The 16,893-nt window shown below is 41.8% G+C and overlaps 1 protein-coding gene across 16 annotated transcripts in view; it reads right to left on the bottom strand.

The window, feature by feature from the left end:
• The window catches only part of MAP2 (microtubule associated protein 2), a gene marked incomplete at its 5' end in the record, with an annotated part of 70,488 nt that overhangs the window by 18,431 nt on the left and 35,164 nt on the right, over positions 1 to 16,893 (bottom strand). For 3 of the 16 annotated variants that reach the window (XM_082001216.1, XM_082001217.1, XM_082001219.1), the window contains 2 exons: positions 1,379 to 1,532; positions 7,194 to 7,255. In XM_082001216.1, coding sequence (XP_081857342.1) covers positions 1,379 to 1,532; positions 7,194 to 7,255 — 216 coding nt within the window. Of the gene's footprint in view, positions 1 to 1,378; positions 1,533 to 2,972; positions 3,159 to 7,193; positions 7,256 to 11,429; positions 11,565 to 11,971; positions 12,179 to 12,423; positions 16,234 to 16,893 lie in introns of all 16 variants that reach the window. The other 13 variants (XM_082001221.1, XM_082001224.1, XM_082001213.1 and 10 more) reach the window with 9 other exon arrangements.

The raw sequence follows: 16,893 nt of genomic DNA, 5'->3' as shown, positions 1-16,893 counted from the left end.
CCTCCATATGCTGCTTAAAGCAAAGCTTTGCTGAGAATACTCAGGGAGAGGAAGACCAAACCAACCCCCAAAGCCTGAGAACCCCAATGCTGAATGGGTGCGTACATGTTTTCACCTTTAAAATGTTCAGAAATTATAAATCCAATGGGCCTCTCTAGAGCATTCAGTGTGACTAATCAAAATCTTATTTAAACTATTTGTTAATAATTCTGTTTGTTTAATGGTGGTGGACCAAATGCAATGCACTGCTGTCCCTGGGGTCCAGGAGAAACTCTTTGCTCTATGTGACTCATTAGATAGACTGAACATACTCCAGTCTCACCTCCAGTTTCTCTGAATGGTTTCTTTCTTTCCAAACCAACCCTAAACCAGAACCTTCTCACTATACCAACTGAGACAGAAAGAGATTTTTTTTTTCCCCCAGCTTCCTGCAGCTTTGGTATATTTATTTTTCATTCCTCAGCCCTTCACCACATTAGCAAATGCTCAATGACCTCTCACTCCTAGTCAGCAGAATGGACTGCTGTGCCAGTTGGGGGTCACTCTGCCTACAAAGGGTCTCTGTTTTACCCTTGGAGCATCACCCAAGAATTTCAAAGGACCTTTTTTGTAGAATTTAATCATGTACTTCCCTTAAGCTGTCTTAAAAGGGGCTGAGATTGGTTTCTAAAGACAGAAACCAGAGGAAGTCCTATTGGAAAGCAGGGAGACACATTGAGGTTCTGAGGCCTGGGCTGAATGCAAATCTATCTAAAAGTTCTGGGGGTATTTGGTAAAATTACCTTTGGCCTGTGATTTCTTTTGGCCTGTGATTTGATAACATTGGGCCTCATAAAAAGACCTTGTTGGTTTACTATCCTAACTTCCCCCAGTGAGTCACTCCACTAGCTAACATCTCAATTCTCAGCAGAGTTTTTACCCTAGGATTAGAGCACAGGTAGATCATTACTGTGAAACAGCAAGTTAATCACTCTAATATTAGGTCCACTTTTCTGAGATCCATCAGAACATACACTACCTGCTTCAGGTTTGTCTCATTTTTCTTGCTGCTGTTTGTAAATGCCCTGTGTTAAATATCTTATCCAGCTCCGTGCTCCCTGCAAAGGCATTTTCTAATATTAGCGATCAGTCTGAACAGCAGTCCTAGCCCTGGGCATTGCAGACTATAGAAAGGGTGCATCCTGTCCCTGGTTTCAGGCCCTTGCTGCTCAGCACTTGGTATCTGAACAAAAAGAGTCTGCAGGGCTGTGATTTCCAACACAGACCTACTGGTCTGTGTAAAATGTAGGGACACACGATGCTATGGCAATGTGACAAATCTAACAAGGATGGGAACCATTCACAACAGCAGGAGAGGGTTAATATGCAAAACACATACGTGTGGTCCGTCGTACTGAAGAGGAAAGGGAAGCTGTGAGGGAGAGAGAGTTCTCCTCTCTGTCTCGGTCTCCTGATACACCTCTTCGAGGAGGAAGGATAGAGGAAGGTCTTGGTAGAGAGGAACGCTTTTCAGGACTCTTGCTTACTCCATCCTAATAGTAGCCAAAAAAAAAGGTAAGGTTTAGTTTTCAAAACTCACTCTCTGGGCTGTGATTTCTCTCAACCTACGGACAAAGGGGAAACCTCATCCTATGGGCCCAGTTTACTACTCACACAGGAAGCTGTGGGGATCCAGCCACCTCCCATGCTCTGCTTCGCTCCCTGGTGCTTCTTTACTGCATCAAAACACCCAATAGTCATCTTCTGAGCTAGTTAAGACAGCTACGCATACTCTTGGATCTAAACATGGATGGATTCCACATTTGGTTCTTAATAAGAAACAAGTTTTTTTTAGTGCAAGTTGAAAGTAAAAAAATTCTCTGGAGCTCAGGTGTGAAACCCTTATGTAAATTTACCTGCAAAGTAACTGCAGTACTGGTGTCCAGAATACACCCCACACTATCCTGTTAGGTGACGTGTGATTTTTGCACTTTCAAACACTAACTTGGAATTTTTTTATGGAGAAAAATTTTTAGCTACAGCTTAATTTTTGAGTGCAGGACTATTAATCCCGGTGTCTTCTCTTATTTCCCTCCATACTCATCTTTTTACTTTCTGAGATCAGCAGATCCTTCTTTTACCAGGGTTGGAGCAATGGACATGTATTTTAGAATATTCTTTGAACTTAAGGCTCATTGCAGGGTGCTTGGACTAGATGACCTTTAAAGGTCGCTTCCAACCCAAACTATTCTATGATTCTATGATTAAGGGATGGGCAGCCAAAGACAGTCTTGCATAAGCAGACAGTCCTCCCAAAGGCAAATATGATGATGGTTCCAACCAGTGAAAGACACACCAAGCATAGCGTTACAGAGAAAATGGAAGTAACAGTGGAAACAGTTTTTACATGGGGATAGTCATCAACTCAGCATCAAGCAGATTTGAAACACAAGTGAAATGTAAACATGGGGCAGCTAGGACGGACTGCCAAAACCCTCTTTAAATTTATACTGCAACTTCTGTAACACGGTCCCATGCACAGACCAGATTAGGCTACTACAGTGTTTGGCTTCTGCCTTTATTTCTGGTAATTAGAACTGTACCCTTCCACACTGGGGATTGAATTTGTTTTCAGAGAATATTAACTGGTTGAAAATTATATTTTTTTAAACTGGGAAGGCAAATTAGTACTGCTGTTCTTTGCCACTTACCCATGTGCAAATGGGTGCAACTTCTTAGCATCAACAGAAACAGATATGTCCTTCTAGTTATAACTTATTTCACTTATGTTTCCTCTGGAGAATCTCCTTTTGGTTTTATCCATTTGGTAGCACAAATCTTGTAGCCTGATAATCAGTTTTCCTGCCACTGGATGTAAGTAATCCCATATAAGCTTCACAGAGAATTACTCAAATTCAGTGGGGTGAGAATGTGATCCATGGAATTCACCTACACATCTCCAAGCTAACTCTCTACCAACTCTGCTACCTTACCTTAGCATCTGATTTTGAGTAGGGCAAGCAGTCTCTTGGGCCTGCTGAGGAGGGCCGTACATAATAACTGTCTGTATCGAGAAAAGTGGCCTTTTTAGTAGTTAATGAGCAAGCTGAGCTGGGTCTTGGAGGAAGCAATGACTTTGCTCTAGACTTTGAGGCAGGAATCTTTGACAAAGAGGCAGTCTAGTCATGAGAAAACAAACAAAAGAAAACACAACATGAAGCTGGACAAAAGGAAAACACATGCAACATGGACCCAAAAAAAAAAAAAAAAGGCCAAGCTATGAATTAATACTTTTCCTGTGTCTGGTAATGATGTCTATGCAGTTCTGATGTGCACGAACGTTTTAGTTCTGTGTTGTTTGGCTGAAACCATCTGGGTCTGGACAGAGTTACTGATTCTAGGAAGTGCCTTTTTCTGCAGATGCTATTTTTGCCCTGTGTTAATAGGACAAAACTGGTGCCAGGTACAGCATTTCACTGGTACGACTGCTGGTTGGCTGCATTAGAAGCAAGTGCAAAACTATAGGAGCACCAAGAGACCCTGGTCCTTTAAAACCAAGTTGTGCATTTGAAATATAACTCTCCACGCTACAGTCAAGAATAAAAGAGTGGGAACTGTAAAAGCAAAGTTACACCAGTATTCCCACAATGGCAGAATGACATGACAGCATTGCTGCTTGTGCCACTCTGTACACACAAAATCCCTAATGCACCCCAAACACTGCATTCTGTGCATTTGGTGTCACTCTATAGAGTGACAATGTGGAGTCCTGGGATGAGGAAACCCGAATGTGGTTGAAGGGCTGATGTGACACGTCGTCGTGATCAGATACTCGTCTGATTCTGAATAATGATAATACCCCACTGAAAGAACAATTCAACATCAATAGGATAGTCTGAATATTCTTTGCTGACACTTAGGAGCACCTAACTGCTTTGCAAAAAGGAATTTCCTTGAAAGAGAATAGGGCTCATTGCTTAAGCAATCATTTTTTTTCACCCACAGGTATAACTAATACTACAAAGAAAAATTGCAAGACTGTTATCTTGGCAATGTAGTTCTGATTCCCTCTGCATTCGTACAAGGATGAAGTTACACATAGGACCAATCCCAGTGGGCCTGTAATTATGGGATTTGGTAAAGAACTTTAGCCACGAAAAATCTGGCATGTCATAAAAGTCAGTCACCTAGACTTTCTCAATGTTCAGAAAAGGTGTCTGAGTTACTCCTTAAGTTGTCCTTGTTAGAAAATGAGAAAAGAATGGGTTGTCAACTTTCTGCTGACAGGCATCTGGCTTAGGCTACATACCCAGCCTACAGAAAACTCAGGCTGGTGTGCTGAATGTCATCCATGACATCATCAACATGATTAAGAGTCGCAGAACTGTGTAACAAACATTTCCAGTCCTACAACACAGCTGAGAAGGCTTCTACTGGATATCATCATCCATATCAAGTAGTTCTACTGAGCAAGACAAGAAATTAGTTCAAAGGATCGACGGTCTCTACTCTCAAGAATATATTCCTAGAATGAGTTTTGCAACATATTTACATTTTTCTTTTAATACTTATTTCACTGTCTGAGAATAGACTGAACAAAACCAGTGAATAATTATTTTAAACAGAAACTGAACAATATGTGTTTCTGTCACATCAAAGGCTTCTCCAGACTTTGACTGGTTTGTCATAGTTCAATTTATGGGTCCCATCCACTTGTGAAACTTTGGGCCATATTTACAAATCTACTAAGGTGTTTATTATTGCTGAAACTCTGTGGAAGCAGAGTGTCTATGTTGGGTGGCTCCGAGAAGCAGACATTTTGCAAACACCCTTCACACAGTTTTCTGAACTTGAAATATAACTAAGCACACACAGTTTGAGGCCCAAATATTCATTCAGTGGTTTTCACGTTTTTCAACTTGCTGGTCATGCAACATGTTGAACTTGATTATCTTAAAGGTCTTTTCCAACCTTAATGATTCTGTGATTCTGTGACGTTACGATGTTTCTCCTAACGAGACTGGAAAACTCTTACAGATTAAGATTCTAGGCACAATGTAGAGACCTTGTCCTTTTCACTCGTGTTGCACACAGTGTTCTCTGTGAATATGTGCATCTAATGGGGATGCTAAAGATGGACAAGACTGAGATGTTTCAGTGGAACAGCTGGGGAAAAGGCACCACTCAGATTACCAGTCTAGATCCCCTCAGTGTTATTTAGGGAGCAAGGCACTTTTTAGCATCAGCAATAACAGCAAAATCTGGCCCAACCAGATTTCAGTGACATGCTCAAAGCTGGCAGAGCAAGCAAGGAAACCAAAGGCCCCAATTGCTGCCTGTGCTTTCCCCAGAAAACTGTTCTTATTCTCTGTTAGCAATACACTGCTTTTGATCTCTGTTATAATTCACGTTGCTGAAGTACCAGCTGTCCACAAGACAAAGATCTAGGTAACACTGACTGAGACTCAGAGATTGCTGAAGTTGGGATGCAGAAACCTCGCTTTATTTCAGGGGTGTTACTAACACATGACCGATGTTCTCAGCATCTTGCTACCACAGGTACACAGGTCCTTCCAGCAGATGGAACTGCTTAGCCTTTCCTGAGCTTGCTCTGCAAAGCAGTAAGTAAACTGTAATTTGAAGATGGGTAACAAAACTGACCGGGTTGGATGATCTAACATTACCAGTAGAGAGGAAAAGGCTGCACCTCAAGGACATAAAAGCTGAAAATCAGGAAGAAACACAACAACAAAAATGCAGAAGTGCATTTATAGGCACAGAAGAGAAAATGTCCAAGAGATGCATGAGTGTGGCAATCAAAGTGAGGCAACAGGGAGAGAAAGTAAGCAGGGGAGAGACTTCTGATCTTCACCATAACATAAGGGACAGGAATAAGAAAGATATATAGAAAGCAGATAATTTCAGAGAATGATTCAGCAGTGCTTGTACTTAGAGCACTCCATGAACACAGATGACTGAAAATGGACTAGTATTGACTTCTTTTGCGTAAATATTGATCATCCCCAAAGAAAAGACAGTAATAAACGATACTGTTGACTCAGACCAGAAACCTGTCCAGATATTTCTTACTGTACTAGTAAAGCTCTACCAGTTTCACAGTTACAAGCTGAAATGGGTCAGACCTGAAAAACCACATGAAATTCCAGAATCCATGGCTGAATTCAGGTTTGAATTTCACAGCTCCTCCAAAGCCTCCTGTCAGTTATGCTGCTATCATCATTAACAGTTTCTCATGATTCATAAATAACATGCAGCACTTTGTGAGACAGAGTTTTTTGTTCGCCAAAGTTAGATCTGGTTACACAGATGAAACAAATCAGCCATAGAATATATTAGGAAATTCAGAGGAATCCTAAGGAGCTTCTTCACGGTTAATGATGGCTAGCAATGCCAAAGTACTGTTGTGACGTAGAAGTGAATTAGCACATGTCAGTGTCGTGGAAAAAATAGTTGCATGGGGGTTAGAGAAAGGAGGTTGGTTTCCTGGGGATTTTGGAGTGGTGGCACAGGAAGAGTGTAGTAGGGTCAGCATGGGAGCAGGGCGGAGATGCACTGCAGTATTTGCTGAAGGCAACTCAGCAGAGGAGAGACAGACACAGGGAGAAGAACAGGCTGCAGAGCAGCTGAAGGCAAGGCACGTAACTGTCAGGTTAAAACACAGAGAGAGATCAGTGGTGCAGGAAATGGACATTCAGAAAACACTTAATCACGTATAAAATGCTACTGGCAATAATTTCTACACAGGCATGACCGGTGCCTAATGCATGGCTATGTAATGGTGCATCAGAAGACATCCAATGCTTCCTGGAGGAGGGTTTCTGCCTGCATAGCAATCAGGCATGGTGGCAGTACGAGTCAGGTGCTGCAGAAGGGGCCAAGGTACACAGTTTATCCCAGAGGATGACCTGGCTCAAAATGCTGAACAACACCCAACTCCTGCAGTTTGGAGTCTGTGTGCCCCCTGCGGATTGGCAAACTGTCATCATCTACTACCTGGGACTGTAATTCAGAGGTTATTCAGAAAAGGTGGTTTTAATTACCCTCTGAAATGAGTAATGAATGTGGCAAACAAATTCAAAATGGAACAGAAATTTTAAATGGAACACACAATTACTTGCTGAATTAACACAAAAAAATCTGCAATAAGGACAACAGGAGATGATAAAGATGAACAGTAAGATGATTTTACTCACTGAGAGTTTTTCCTTTGCTTGTTTAAACACACCAGGAGCCTGGTTTGTTTCACCACCTGCTGCTGAGAGACCCAAAGAAAGACTTCATAGTTAAAACCAAAAATAATAAGCATTTCCACTTAGTACACTTATTAGAACAATTAAATGCCTTAGAACTACTATGAAAAGCAATTACTTTGTGAATTACTCTTAGTGAACTGTATGCAGAAATGTACCTGCCTTAAAAATGCCCTGTATTCATCATACTTGAGGTAAAATGGTATTCTACACATTTCAAACAAATCAAAATTTGTATTCGTGTTCCTGGAAGTCTAGAAACTACAGTAAAAAGTTCAAGAAATAGTTGACAACTGTAAAAGGCTCTAGTTCTGAAGGTCAATCCTCAGACACCTTAGCATCCTGATTTTCAGGACTGTCCTCTAAAAATCAGGCTCCTTTAAGTAATCCACAAATGAAAATTTTAAGAGAGGTCCCTGAAATCACCACTTTTCAAAATATTAGCCAACATTCCTAATGGGAAGAGAAAGATTCGCTGTTGAATTATCATCCTAGTTGCATCAACAAGGTCAGTGTGCCACGGGTCAACTAAGCCCTCAGACTTTAGCCATTCCAATTATACCTGGGACATCAAGTACATTAATTCAGTATTTCATTTATCTGACACAATGTGGTTTGAGGTAAAATTTTTCCATCCTTAAGAAAAGTTTTGGAATGAGGCAGCTTTTTGGAAAGCAGTTTATTAATTTTACCCCAACACTGTTTTTCAGGAAGAGATTTGCCACTCCAAAATGAGATGTGAAATCTTTTGGCATCAGTGCCAGGATGTCCTTAGTAAATGCAGAAGCAGGACAGTGGTCACAGGTAACAACCTTTTGCTGTAAACCCCACTATCTTCCAACTGTAAAACCAACGCTAACACATGGTACAGGACAGAATCAATTAATTTTCTCCTTTCCTTTTCTGCCACACTTCCCACTCTAGTTCTGCCTTCTTAATATAATTTCATTGCTGTTTTTTTAAATTGAAGGAATAGGAGCGAAAACTTGTGAGAAGGAAAAGAATATATAACTGCATACTTCAGTTGTTCTGAATTTGTAACAGGGTTAGGTACAGCACAGCCCTCCTGTATCACATTTTACCACATTGGTTACTGCTGGTTTTGGTCTGTTTTGCATCTCTCTGAAATAATCACAAACAGCTTCTTTCCTCCTTCCCTTGGTATTTTGAACCCTAACCAGGCACCACTATGAAGTGGAAAGAACAGCTGTGCTGCTTGGGCTGACTTAACCTGAAAGCGCCACAAATTCTCCGTCTGAACAGAAGATCTCTACAGGCTCCGATACCAGTATAAATACACAACAAACATGTTTTACCTCAGGAGGTGATCCCAGAATTGAAGACAAGGAACAGAAGCGTATCACATAGTGATTCATGCTCATAGCCAGGTAGTTGTCCTGGCCTTGCCACTGTAAACACTCCTCCGATGGCACAATGGCAGTGGCGTCTCACAGCCACTACCAAAACGTGAGTCGGATTGAGGTTCTACTCATGAACTACATCAAAGCACAGACTTCACAACTCTTTGCTCAGAATTGGCCATACAGTTTCTTTTTCAAGTGGCAAGGATGAGCCTCCTAAAAAGCAATCTCACCCCTGTGGATATGGCGCTGTGAGTTACCAGTATTTGCCCGTGCTTACCTCACAGTGACACGGGAATTTTTTTCTGGTATTGAGGGGAAAATAGGCCACTAAGCAGAAAATATGAGCAAATATTAACTTTTTTTTGGTAGACACTTATGACTAGACATGCTTCACTTTAAAGTCACAGTAAATGCAACACGGCAGTTTTATCTGACTGCAGTACACTCAAAGTTGTCCCTACACTGCCGAGGGACTTTTGGTGGGGCTCCATTGGCTAGGTGTCACTAAAGCCGACAAGTCCATTCCACACAGGACACACTGACAGTTGAAACTGGCTTCAAGAAATGGTGCTGTATTTTATGTAAAAGGAAGAAGGTGAGAGAGACAATGTCCCTCTAAATTCCAGATCCTGGAAAAAGCTGGATGACTGGTTCAGGCTCAGGGATATGTAGGTTAACATATGGCTGCCTACATTCTTAAAAGTGCAGGTGCTGTGTGATATCCTTTCCCATGGCCTCCCCTCAAGTCCCATCAGTAAGTATAAAAAGGTGAGGTAGAAGGGAATACGGGACACTGAGTTTTCCAGCAGCATTGAATGTGGTGAAATATTCTACGAGATATTTCTGTTCACTTTGTAGTGTGGATCAAGCAACTCTGCTTTAGAGCCCAAACCTCAAAGTTCAACCCACATTACTGCAAATTTTATGATCAATCTGGGTCAATTATTTTGGTTGCTCTCCAACTCAGGATTTAAATGTACTGGGAAGTAATTTTTTTATTACATTATTCACTTTGACTAATATATCTGCTTCACTAGGTGTTAGAGTGAGAAAGAAACGCTGTCAGTTGCCAGGCAGCATGCATTTAAGGCACTGGGCAGGTTTCCTTATGTGATTCTATCGGTGTGACTCCAGGGCTCCCGGGACACTACTGACCAGAAGAGTTCCGAGGAGTTAGTGGCAGAGTATCTGAGGGCAAGACAGCAGTGACCACATGGCTGTAGAAGTGTAGAGGAAGTTGAGAACACTACAAAGTCGACACTTTGCCTCCGTCCCATTTCCACCTTATCGAATCCCCGGGGTCTTTTAAAAGAATATGTGAATTATGGGTCATAACTTCCGAGCTGATCAAGCTGCGCTTCAGCAAACAGCAAGTGGTAGCAAGAAGAGTGGCTTTAATCCTTATTTAAAATCCCTCACTCTTGGGTAGTTCTGGTCCAGAGCGCAAGTTAGGACAGCCTAAAGACTGCGAACTGAGGAGGAGCCATCACCGCAACACAGAGGAGCCTGGCTCAGCCTTTCCTTCCCTGGCTCCATTTCTTGGGGCAGGAAGTAAATATGCCAGATGTCCTCACAGGAGCAAGGCAACGGGACCGAGTATTTAGTTCTGTTGTCTGAGTGGAATACAACCAGGGGACGATACACACTTCATACAGTTGAGGCACGATATTAAAGCTACCATCACATAACTATCTTTTTACTGTATTTTCACTAGTCAGATCTCCATACCGAGACTGGTCTAAATTTAGGAGTGACTCACTGGTGCAAAACTGGATGGTACTTCTTAGGTACGCTGTTGGTATTGCACTGTTTAACAGTTAATAGGGTGGGTAATAAATCCTGTTCTTTATTTTCTAAGCCATGAGAAGAGGCCTGTGTAGTTCAGCATTGCTGTGCGTGGTTCTTCTCTTAATGGCCTGTTTCAGTCATGAACAACCGCACTGCAGCATGCAGCTGTGTTACATGACAGAAAATCTGGCCTCTTTTAGCAATTTTTTTTTTTTTTTTTTAAGATTACCAGAAAAGTCAAGATGTTCATCTTTCCACCCTGAACTCACAGTAACAACAAGTAATATGATGAAAATACTGAAACTGCACTTTTTGGTCCTCTAAATAACGATACACGTATCGAATTGTAACAGGAATCATTTGTTTCATCCTTTCATCTTCCTCTAACAAATATTAAGATTTTTGCTTGAAATGCACTCATACTGTGAGCCCAGATTTCTTCTCTCTCAGCTTCATGCTGCATGTGGCTGGATTCCCCCTGTGGATTTTGACTGTACATCATAAACGTCAGTGACAGATTGGGAAGTGTCAACGCAGATAACATCAATCAACAAAATATAAGTCTGAAACACTTCTTATTATGCATGAGAGTAAAAAAGCAAAATGATGGAAATGCATACCATGGCTTAAGCTGTCAACATTTTCCCACCAGAAAAAAACAAAAAAGCATAATTTAAAAAACAAAAAAACAACCAACCAAAAAAAAAAAGAAAAAAAAAGATGAGTAGAGATTCCTACAACACCACACTATAAGCACGATGCCAAATTACAATGACAGCACTTGGAGCTCCAAGCAATGACAAGCATACATGATCATGGCCTCCATTAAATAAACAAACAAATACCAGGAATGAAAGAAGGAAAAAAAAATGGTACAAACCACTAAAAAAGCAATACTATTTGTGAAGACTGATATTCTTGGAGGAAAAAATAAAAAAATAGAAAAGCTGCTATAGCCATGAGATTTATAAAACAAAAATGTCTATGTTTGCCAGCCACATTGCATAACTGAACAGAACGCAGTCACCTGTCTGCTTCCGTTTAACACAGGAGAGATGAGTTGGTCTAGTATATTTGATAGCAGGTTTTAAAATGATTTTCCTGGAGGGAGAGTGGGCCTGAACTTCAGTTTTTTTAGCAAGTTCAGCTTTCTTATACACTGCTATGGACAAGAAAACACAAAAACATAGAATCAGGAAAAAAACAGCAAAGAGTTTCATACGACAATACATCAAGTGTCAGGCCCACTGCTCCACAACTCCAACGCGATGTGTCGCTTCTATCGGGGTGAACAAATCCTAAATTGGAAGAGGGGGAGCACCGGTGCATTAACCTTGGACGTGTTACCCAGTGATCAGTGGGGACACCTACAATGAAATGGGACCAGTGGAGCAGTGAGCCTTGCACATGGCTTTTCATATAGTCGTACAACTTCTCATTAAAAAGCACTACCATTAATACTGTTAAGGTACACATCTACAACACAGTAACCGGATAGTACTGTACAATATTAAAAGGAAAAAAAAAAAAAGAAAAAGTATATATTGTAATACGGAGTGTTAAATGAACCTTTTTTCCTTCTCACTTCATCTCTGGAGAGTGTGCTAGGTTCCTTTTTAGCTATTTTCCTTTCAGGAGTAGAAATCCTGCCTCTCCCAGTTTTAAAAGGTTTCTCTTTCTTATGCTTATCGAGAGATGATCTTCGCAATTCTCTCTCTGCCTTCTCCTCTTTAGGAACAGTCTCTAACTGTTCAGTCATGATGCTCCTATCATCATCTGTAGGATCAGAGCAAATTATAACAACAAACAAAAGATTAGTAACAAATGTTAACAATACTGCGGTGGAGCAGGGAAAAAATAGTTGAAGACAGCAGACAGATTAATTAAAAAAGACAGACTATTTTACCATTTTTCTGAAACATGCTGAGATTAGTATTACAACTATAATAATTTTGCTTCTTGATCATTAGGATTTGGAAGCAAAAATATTTAACAGACAAAACAGAAAGGATAATGCACACCTTGAGTATCTGCCCAGAGACTGTCTGTGTCCATGATGGAGTCATCGATTGTTGTTTCATCTTTGTAATCGTCACACGTCTCTGTCTTGTAGTCGGTGAGCAGGATTTCTTCTCTCTGGGGTGAAGCAGGAGCTTCTGGGGAGCCCTCTTTGGGCTCAACTTGCATGTCAGCCACTTCCTCAACCTCCAGCTCCTCTTCAGCCTGGGAGTCCCCTGTTTCGATCTCTTCCTGCTGAGCAGCAGCAAAGCGCACACTGTGAGAAGCAGATTCACCCTCATCAACTGTGGTCTGCACCACCGTGATAAAGTCATCTTCTACTGTCACCACTGATTCAATAATGCCTTTCAGTTCAGGCAGTGCTTCCGGGCTACCCTTAGCTAGCATTTCGTCAGCAGGAGGTTTCCCAAAGTCTATTTCTGGAGGCATTTCTGATATAAGATGCTGCTTATCCTCTTCTTTTTCTTCTTGCTCTACTTCCACCTCTTCTTCCTCATGTTCTTCCCCTTTTGTGGCCTCAGCTGTCCCTTCACATGGCAGCAGCTTTTGGATTTCCATAGGTTTCACAACTGTATCAGGAATCTTTTCGGTTCCTTCTGCAGGCTGTGGGATGCTCTCCATCTGAATCTCAGCAGGCTCTTCCTGAAGAGGCTCAGCTTTTGGAGGGAGGAGCTCCTTTGCTGGTAACTGTGCAGGTGTCTCTTCCCCAGACATGGGAGGTTTTGGAGGTTCTGCTTTGATATCCTCTGATTTCAAGGATTCTCCATTCAAACCTTCTTGGGTTTGATCATGCTCTCCACTAGATTCATAAGATTCCTCTTTATCAACTGCCTCTTGATGTACCAGATCGGGCTTAGTTACTTTTTCCTTAATTTCTGTTTCTGACAGTTTGGTGCTGTCCTTCACATAACTAGGCTCAGTCTTGGAAAGTATATCTGCATCCTTTGCTTCTCTGGACAAGATGGTCTGATCTTTCTGTTGAGTGTCTTTGGGTTCAGGCTCTGCTTTTTTAACAGAGGCTTTGTCCTTCCCTGAAGGGAAAGAAACAACCTCACTGATCTTAGCATCTAACCGACTCTGATATTCTTGATCAGCTCTCCTTGCAGCCACTTCCAAATCGTGCTTTATAGCATTGTAATCCGGTTTTATTGGAGCTTCTATCTCAGCTATTTCAGGAACAACACTAAGAGTCTTCTCCTCCTTCTCCATCAACAGAGAAACAGCATCCTTTTCTATTGCTATCTCTGAAGCTGATATCCTGTCATACATGGTATCATCAGTTACATGAACTTTATCAGCCACACTTTCTTCTTTCATTTCTAAGATTGCCTCAGGTCTTGTCTTCTCTGGCTCTGCACCTTTAATGGGATAGACCTCTTTAGAGTCAACTTGATCTTCACTTTTTTCTAGCACAGTATCCAGCTTCTCTTTTTTCTCCTGCTCAAAGTCCCTTGCCAGAACGGACTCACCAGTGGCATGCTGACCCAAGTCTTTTTCACTGAGGAACTCTTCTTTTGATTTTTCAGCTGCTGCCAACTTCACTTCTATTAAAGACAGGTCGGGAGCTAAGCCGCGCCTCAGTTTTTCATCTGTGCCTTCATAAAAGGGACAGGTTTCACTTGTTAAATTCTCACTGTCCTGAACTGGAGAAGGGAGTGGGACTGTGTACTTATTAAAAACACAGTAGCCCAAGTCTTCTAGCTGACTTTCAGCTTTTAGAGTTACGTGGTTTTCATCTGTCACAGGAGGCAGGGCTGAGCTGCTGTCTTCCACAACAGTGTCAGAAGAAACCGATTTCTTTCGCGCCACCTCAGCATCTGCACTCACAGAGGCTAATCTAGATCTTGTCCCTGCTAAGTCTAACATTTCAGGCAGGTCCGGAGCCAGAACAGACCCATTTTTGTAATAATCTTTGGCCAGGAAAGGTGGTTCGGCCAAGGTCTCAGGCTGGACTTTTTCTTCTGCTGTTGCTTTTTCTTCTTCAATGTGCTCATCTTCCTCTCTACTATCAATGGGGAAGCAGGGGGCCTTCTCCAGTGCTGGTGTGGTTGCTGGCAAGTAGTCATCACCTTCATCCATACTTCCACTAGTGTTAGTTAGAATATCTGAAGCGAGGGGAGAAAGATCATGTGCACGACCAAAGCTAAATCCTAGAGCTATTGAATCCAGGCAGGACATGGGCAAGTTAATAGACATACTTCTCTGTTCAATTGCAGACCTCCCCCCAAGTCCCAAGCTCCTGCTCAGAGTTAGGTCATCTTTATTTTTACTGTGGAGTTCTCTCTTATCCCCATAGACTTTGGGGTCAATAGTGAACATTCTTTCTGTTGGGGAACTTGGTTCTTCAGATTTGTCTGGTGTAAAGCTCTGAGCCAGGGTACTGTACCCTATTTCATGAGCAGGCACGCTCTGCTGCTCATCTAATTCTGTCTGTCGTTCTTCCTCCTCTTCCTCTTTGTCTTCAGGTATTAGACGCTCTCTCTGATAAGGCTCATACACGCTCTCTTTAGTGTCACTTAGCTCATAGTAATCACTGCCTTGTTTCAGAGCATCTGCTTTGAAGGCTTCCTCTTTCAGAGCAGAGGTTTCAAAATACTTCGACATTCCCGATCGATCCTCCTCTTCTTTCATTTGATGAGGAGCTGAAACACTTGCCTTATCCTCCTTGGTATCTCTTTTAACATCTTTCTCTTGAGAAGGTTCTAGAGTAGGAGTCTTGTCAGTGGTTAAACTTGGTGCCTCAGGGACTTTCTCTGTTATTCTGGATAACTGAACGGTATCAGGGTGCTCGACTGTTTTCTCAAGGGTCAAGTCATGGCTTAACTTGGCTGGGGGTACCTGTGTGCTTGGCTGCACCTCCTTTTTCATGTCCACTGTTGCTGGGAGCCCACTTTGGTCCATTTCTTTTTCTGCTTTGGGAATATCAGGTGAGCTTTTAGCTTCATCATCCTTTTGAAAGTCTGCTTTGTCTAGGGAAAGTGTCTTAATTTCAGGTTTTGTGGTAAATCTACCATCATCTAATATTTGAGCCTCTCCTTTATCATAAAAATCATACCTTTCTTCCTCATCACTCTCATCCCTGGTCATGTCCTTTTCCTCTCCCCATGCAGGGATCTTCTGTGTGCTTGGCGTTTTCAGGCCATCTACAGTTACTGCTGAGACTTCCTGCAGAGCTAGTGTCCTGTCTCTGTGGATTTGTTCATCTTTAGTGAGGTCTTTGGCAAATAATTGGTCAGTAGGTTCCTGTTTTGTTTTGGAACTGTCTTTGAGTGGAAGCTCCTGGGAGACAGTGGGAGATGGGCCTGGGGGAAGTTCACTTTTGGCTGCTTCTGCCTTGAGTTCAGATAGCAACAGAGAACTTTCACCATGGCTGATGGCAAGACCTTGGACATCTTTAAGGTCGTCTTTAAATTTCATAGACATAACTTGGTTGGATGACGAGGGCACATCTGCAGTCCTTTCTTCTGTTTTGCTCCCTTTAGGCAGTTCAGATGACAAGTCCTTTTGTTCTCGAGAAGCAGGAGGCTTGGCAGCAGGTTCTGCAAAACTGGCTTCCCCTTTCTTTTGTGAATCAGTTTCCAAGAGCTGTTCTGATAGAGGTGAAGGCATTTTTTCTTTGCCTGTGCTCTGTGAATCCTTTTTATCTATAGCCTCTGTTTTTGCTGGCTGTGGAACTAAGGCATCATGTTTAGGTTGCTCACCAGTCTTACTGTCTTTCCCAGATTCATGTTGCTTTGTGTCTAATGGTTCTGCTGTGAAAGGGCGTGCGCCCTCCTGGACACGGAATTCCATCTTCGTGGCTGCAAGTAAATCTGAAGTAGTTTGTTTGGGTTTTAAAACAAAATTATTTAAAGCACTTACAGGCAGGCAGTCATGTGGCTTACAACATCTTGATATGAATGATGGAAAGGAGAGGGAGAAAGATGCAAACATGCAACGAAGCCATCCACCTAGAAATCTGCTTTAAAGTGTTAAATCCTAGTTTCCTTTCAGTATATGAAGTTTTATAGTGAAAAATGTGAGTTGTACACATATAAATACGTGACCACTGAAATGAGATGATTTCATGTGAATTCTTCATCTTCATGGTTTGTATACAACAGTAACATCACAAGTAACCCTCACTTCATCGGTATGCTTTGCTGGACTCTGTAGCTTCTCTTAGTTTTGCGTTACTAAAGTTTGCAAGATTAAGTCCAATCAACAGTATCTTTGTGCATTGCTGACATTTAAAACATACACAGTTATATATTTCTGTATCTTTTTTACATTTTTCTTCTACACGCAGCCTAAACTGAAGAAATAATACATACAAAAGATTTCACAAGTGTCAGAAGAGGCTGGGTTTTTAATTGCACCAACTTTTGACAGTTACTCTTTGGCTAATGACAGAAATCTCACTGCTGTCATGAAACCAGTATGTGTAAATCAGCAACAGAGCTACTAATAGTCCCAGATCTTGAAGGTCTGGT

The sequence above is a fragment of the Phaethon aethereus genome (assembly GCF_964289735.1).
Source record: "Phaethon aethereus genome assembly, chromosome: 6".
NCBI classification, from domain to species: domain Eukaryota; kingdom Metazoa; phylum Chordata; class Aves; order Phaethontiformes; family Phaethontidae; genus Phaethon; species Phaethon aethereus.
The sequence above is the reverse complement of the archived record's forward strand: the minus strand, read 5'-3'. Positions and strand labels throughout refer to the sequence as shown.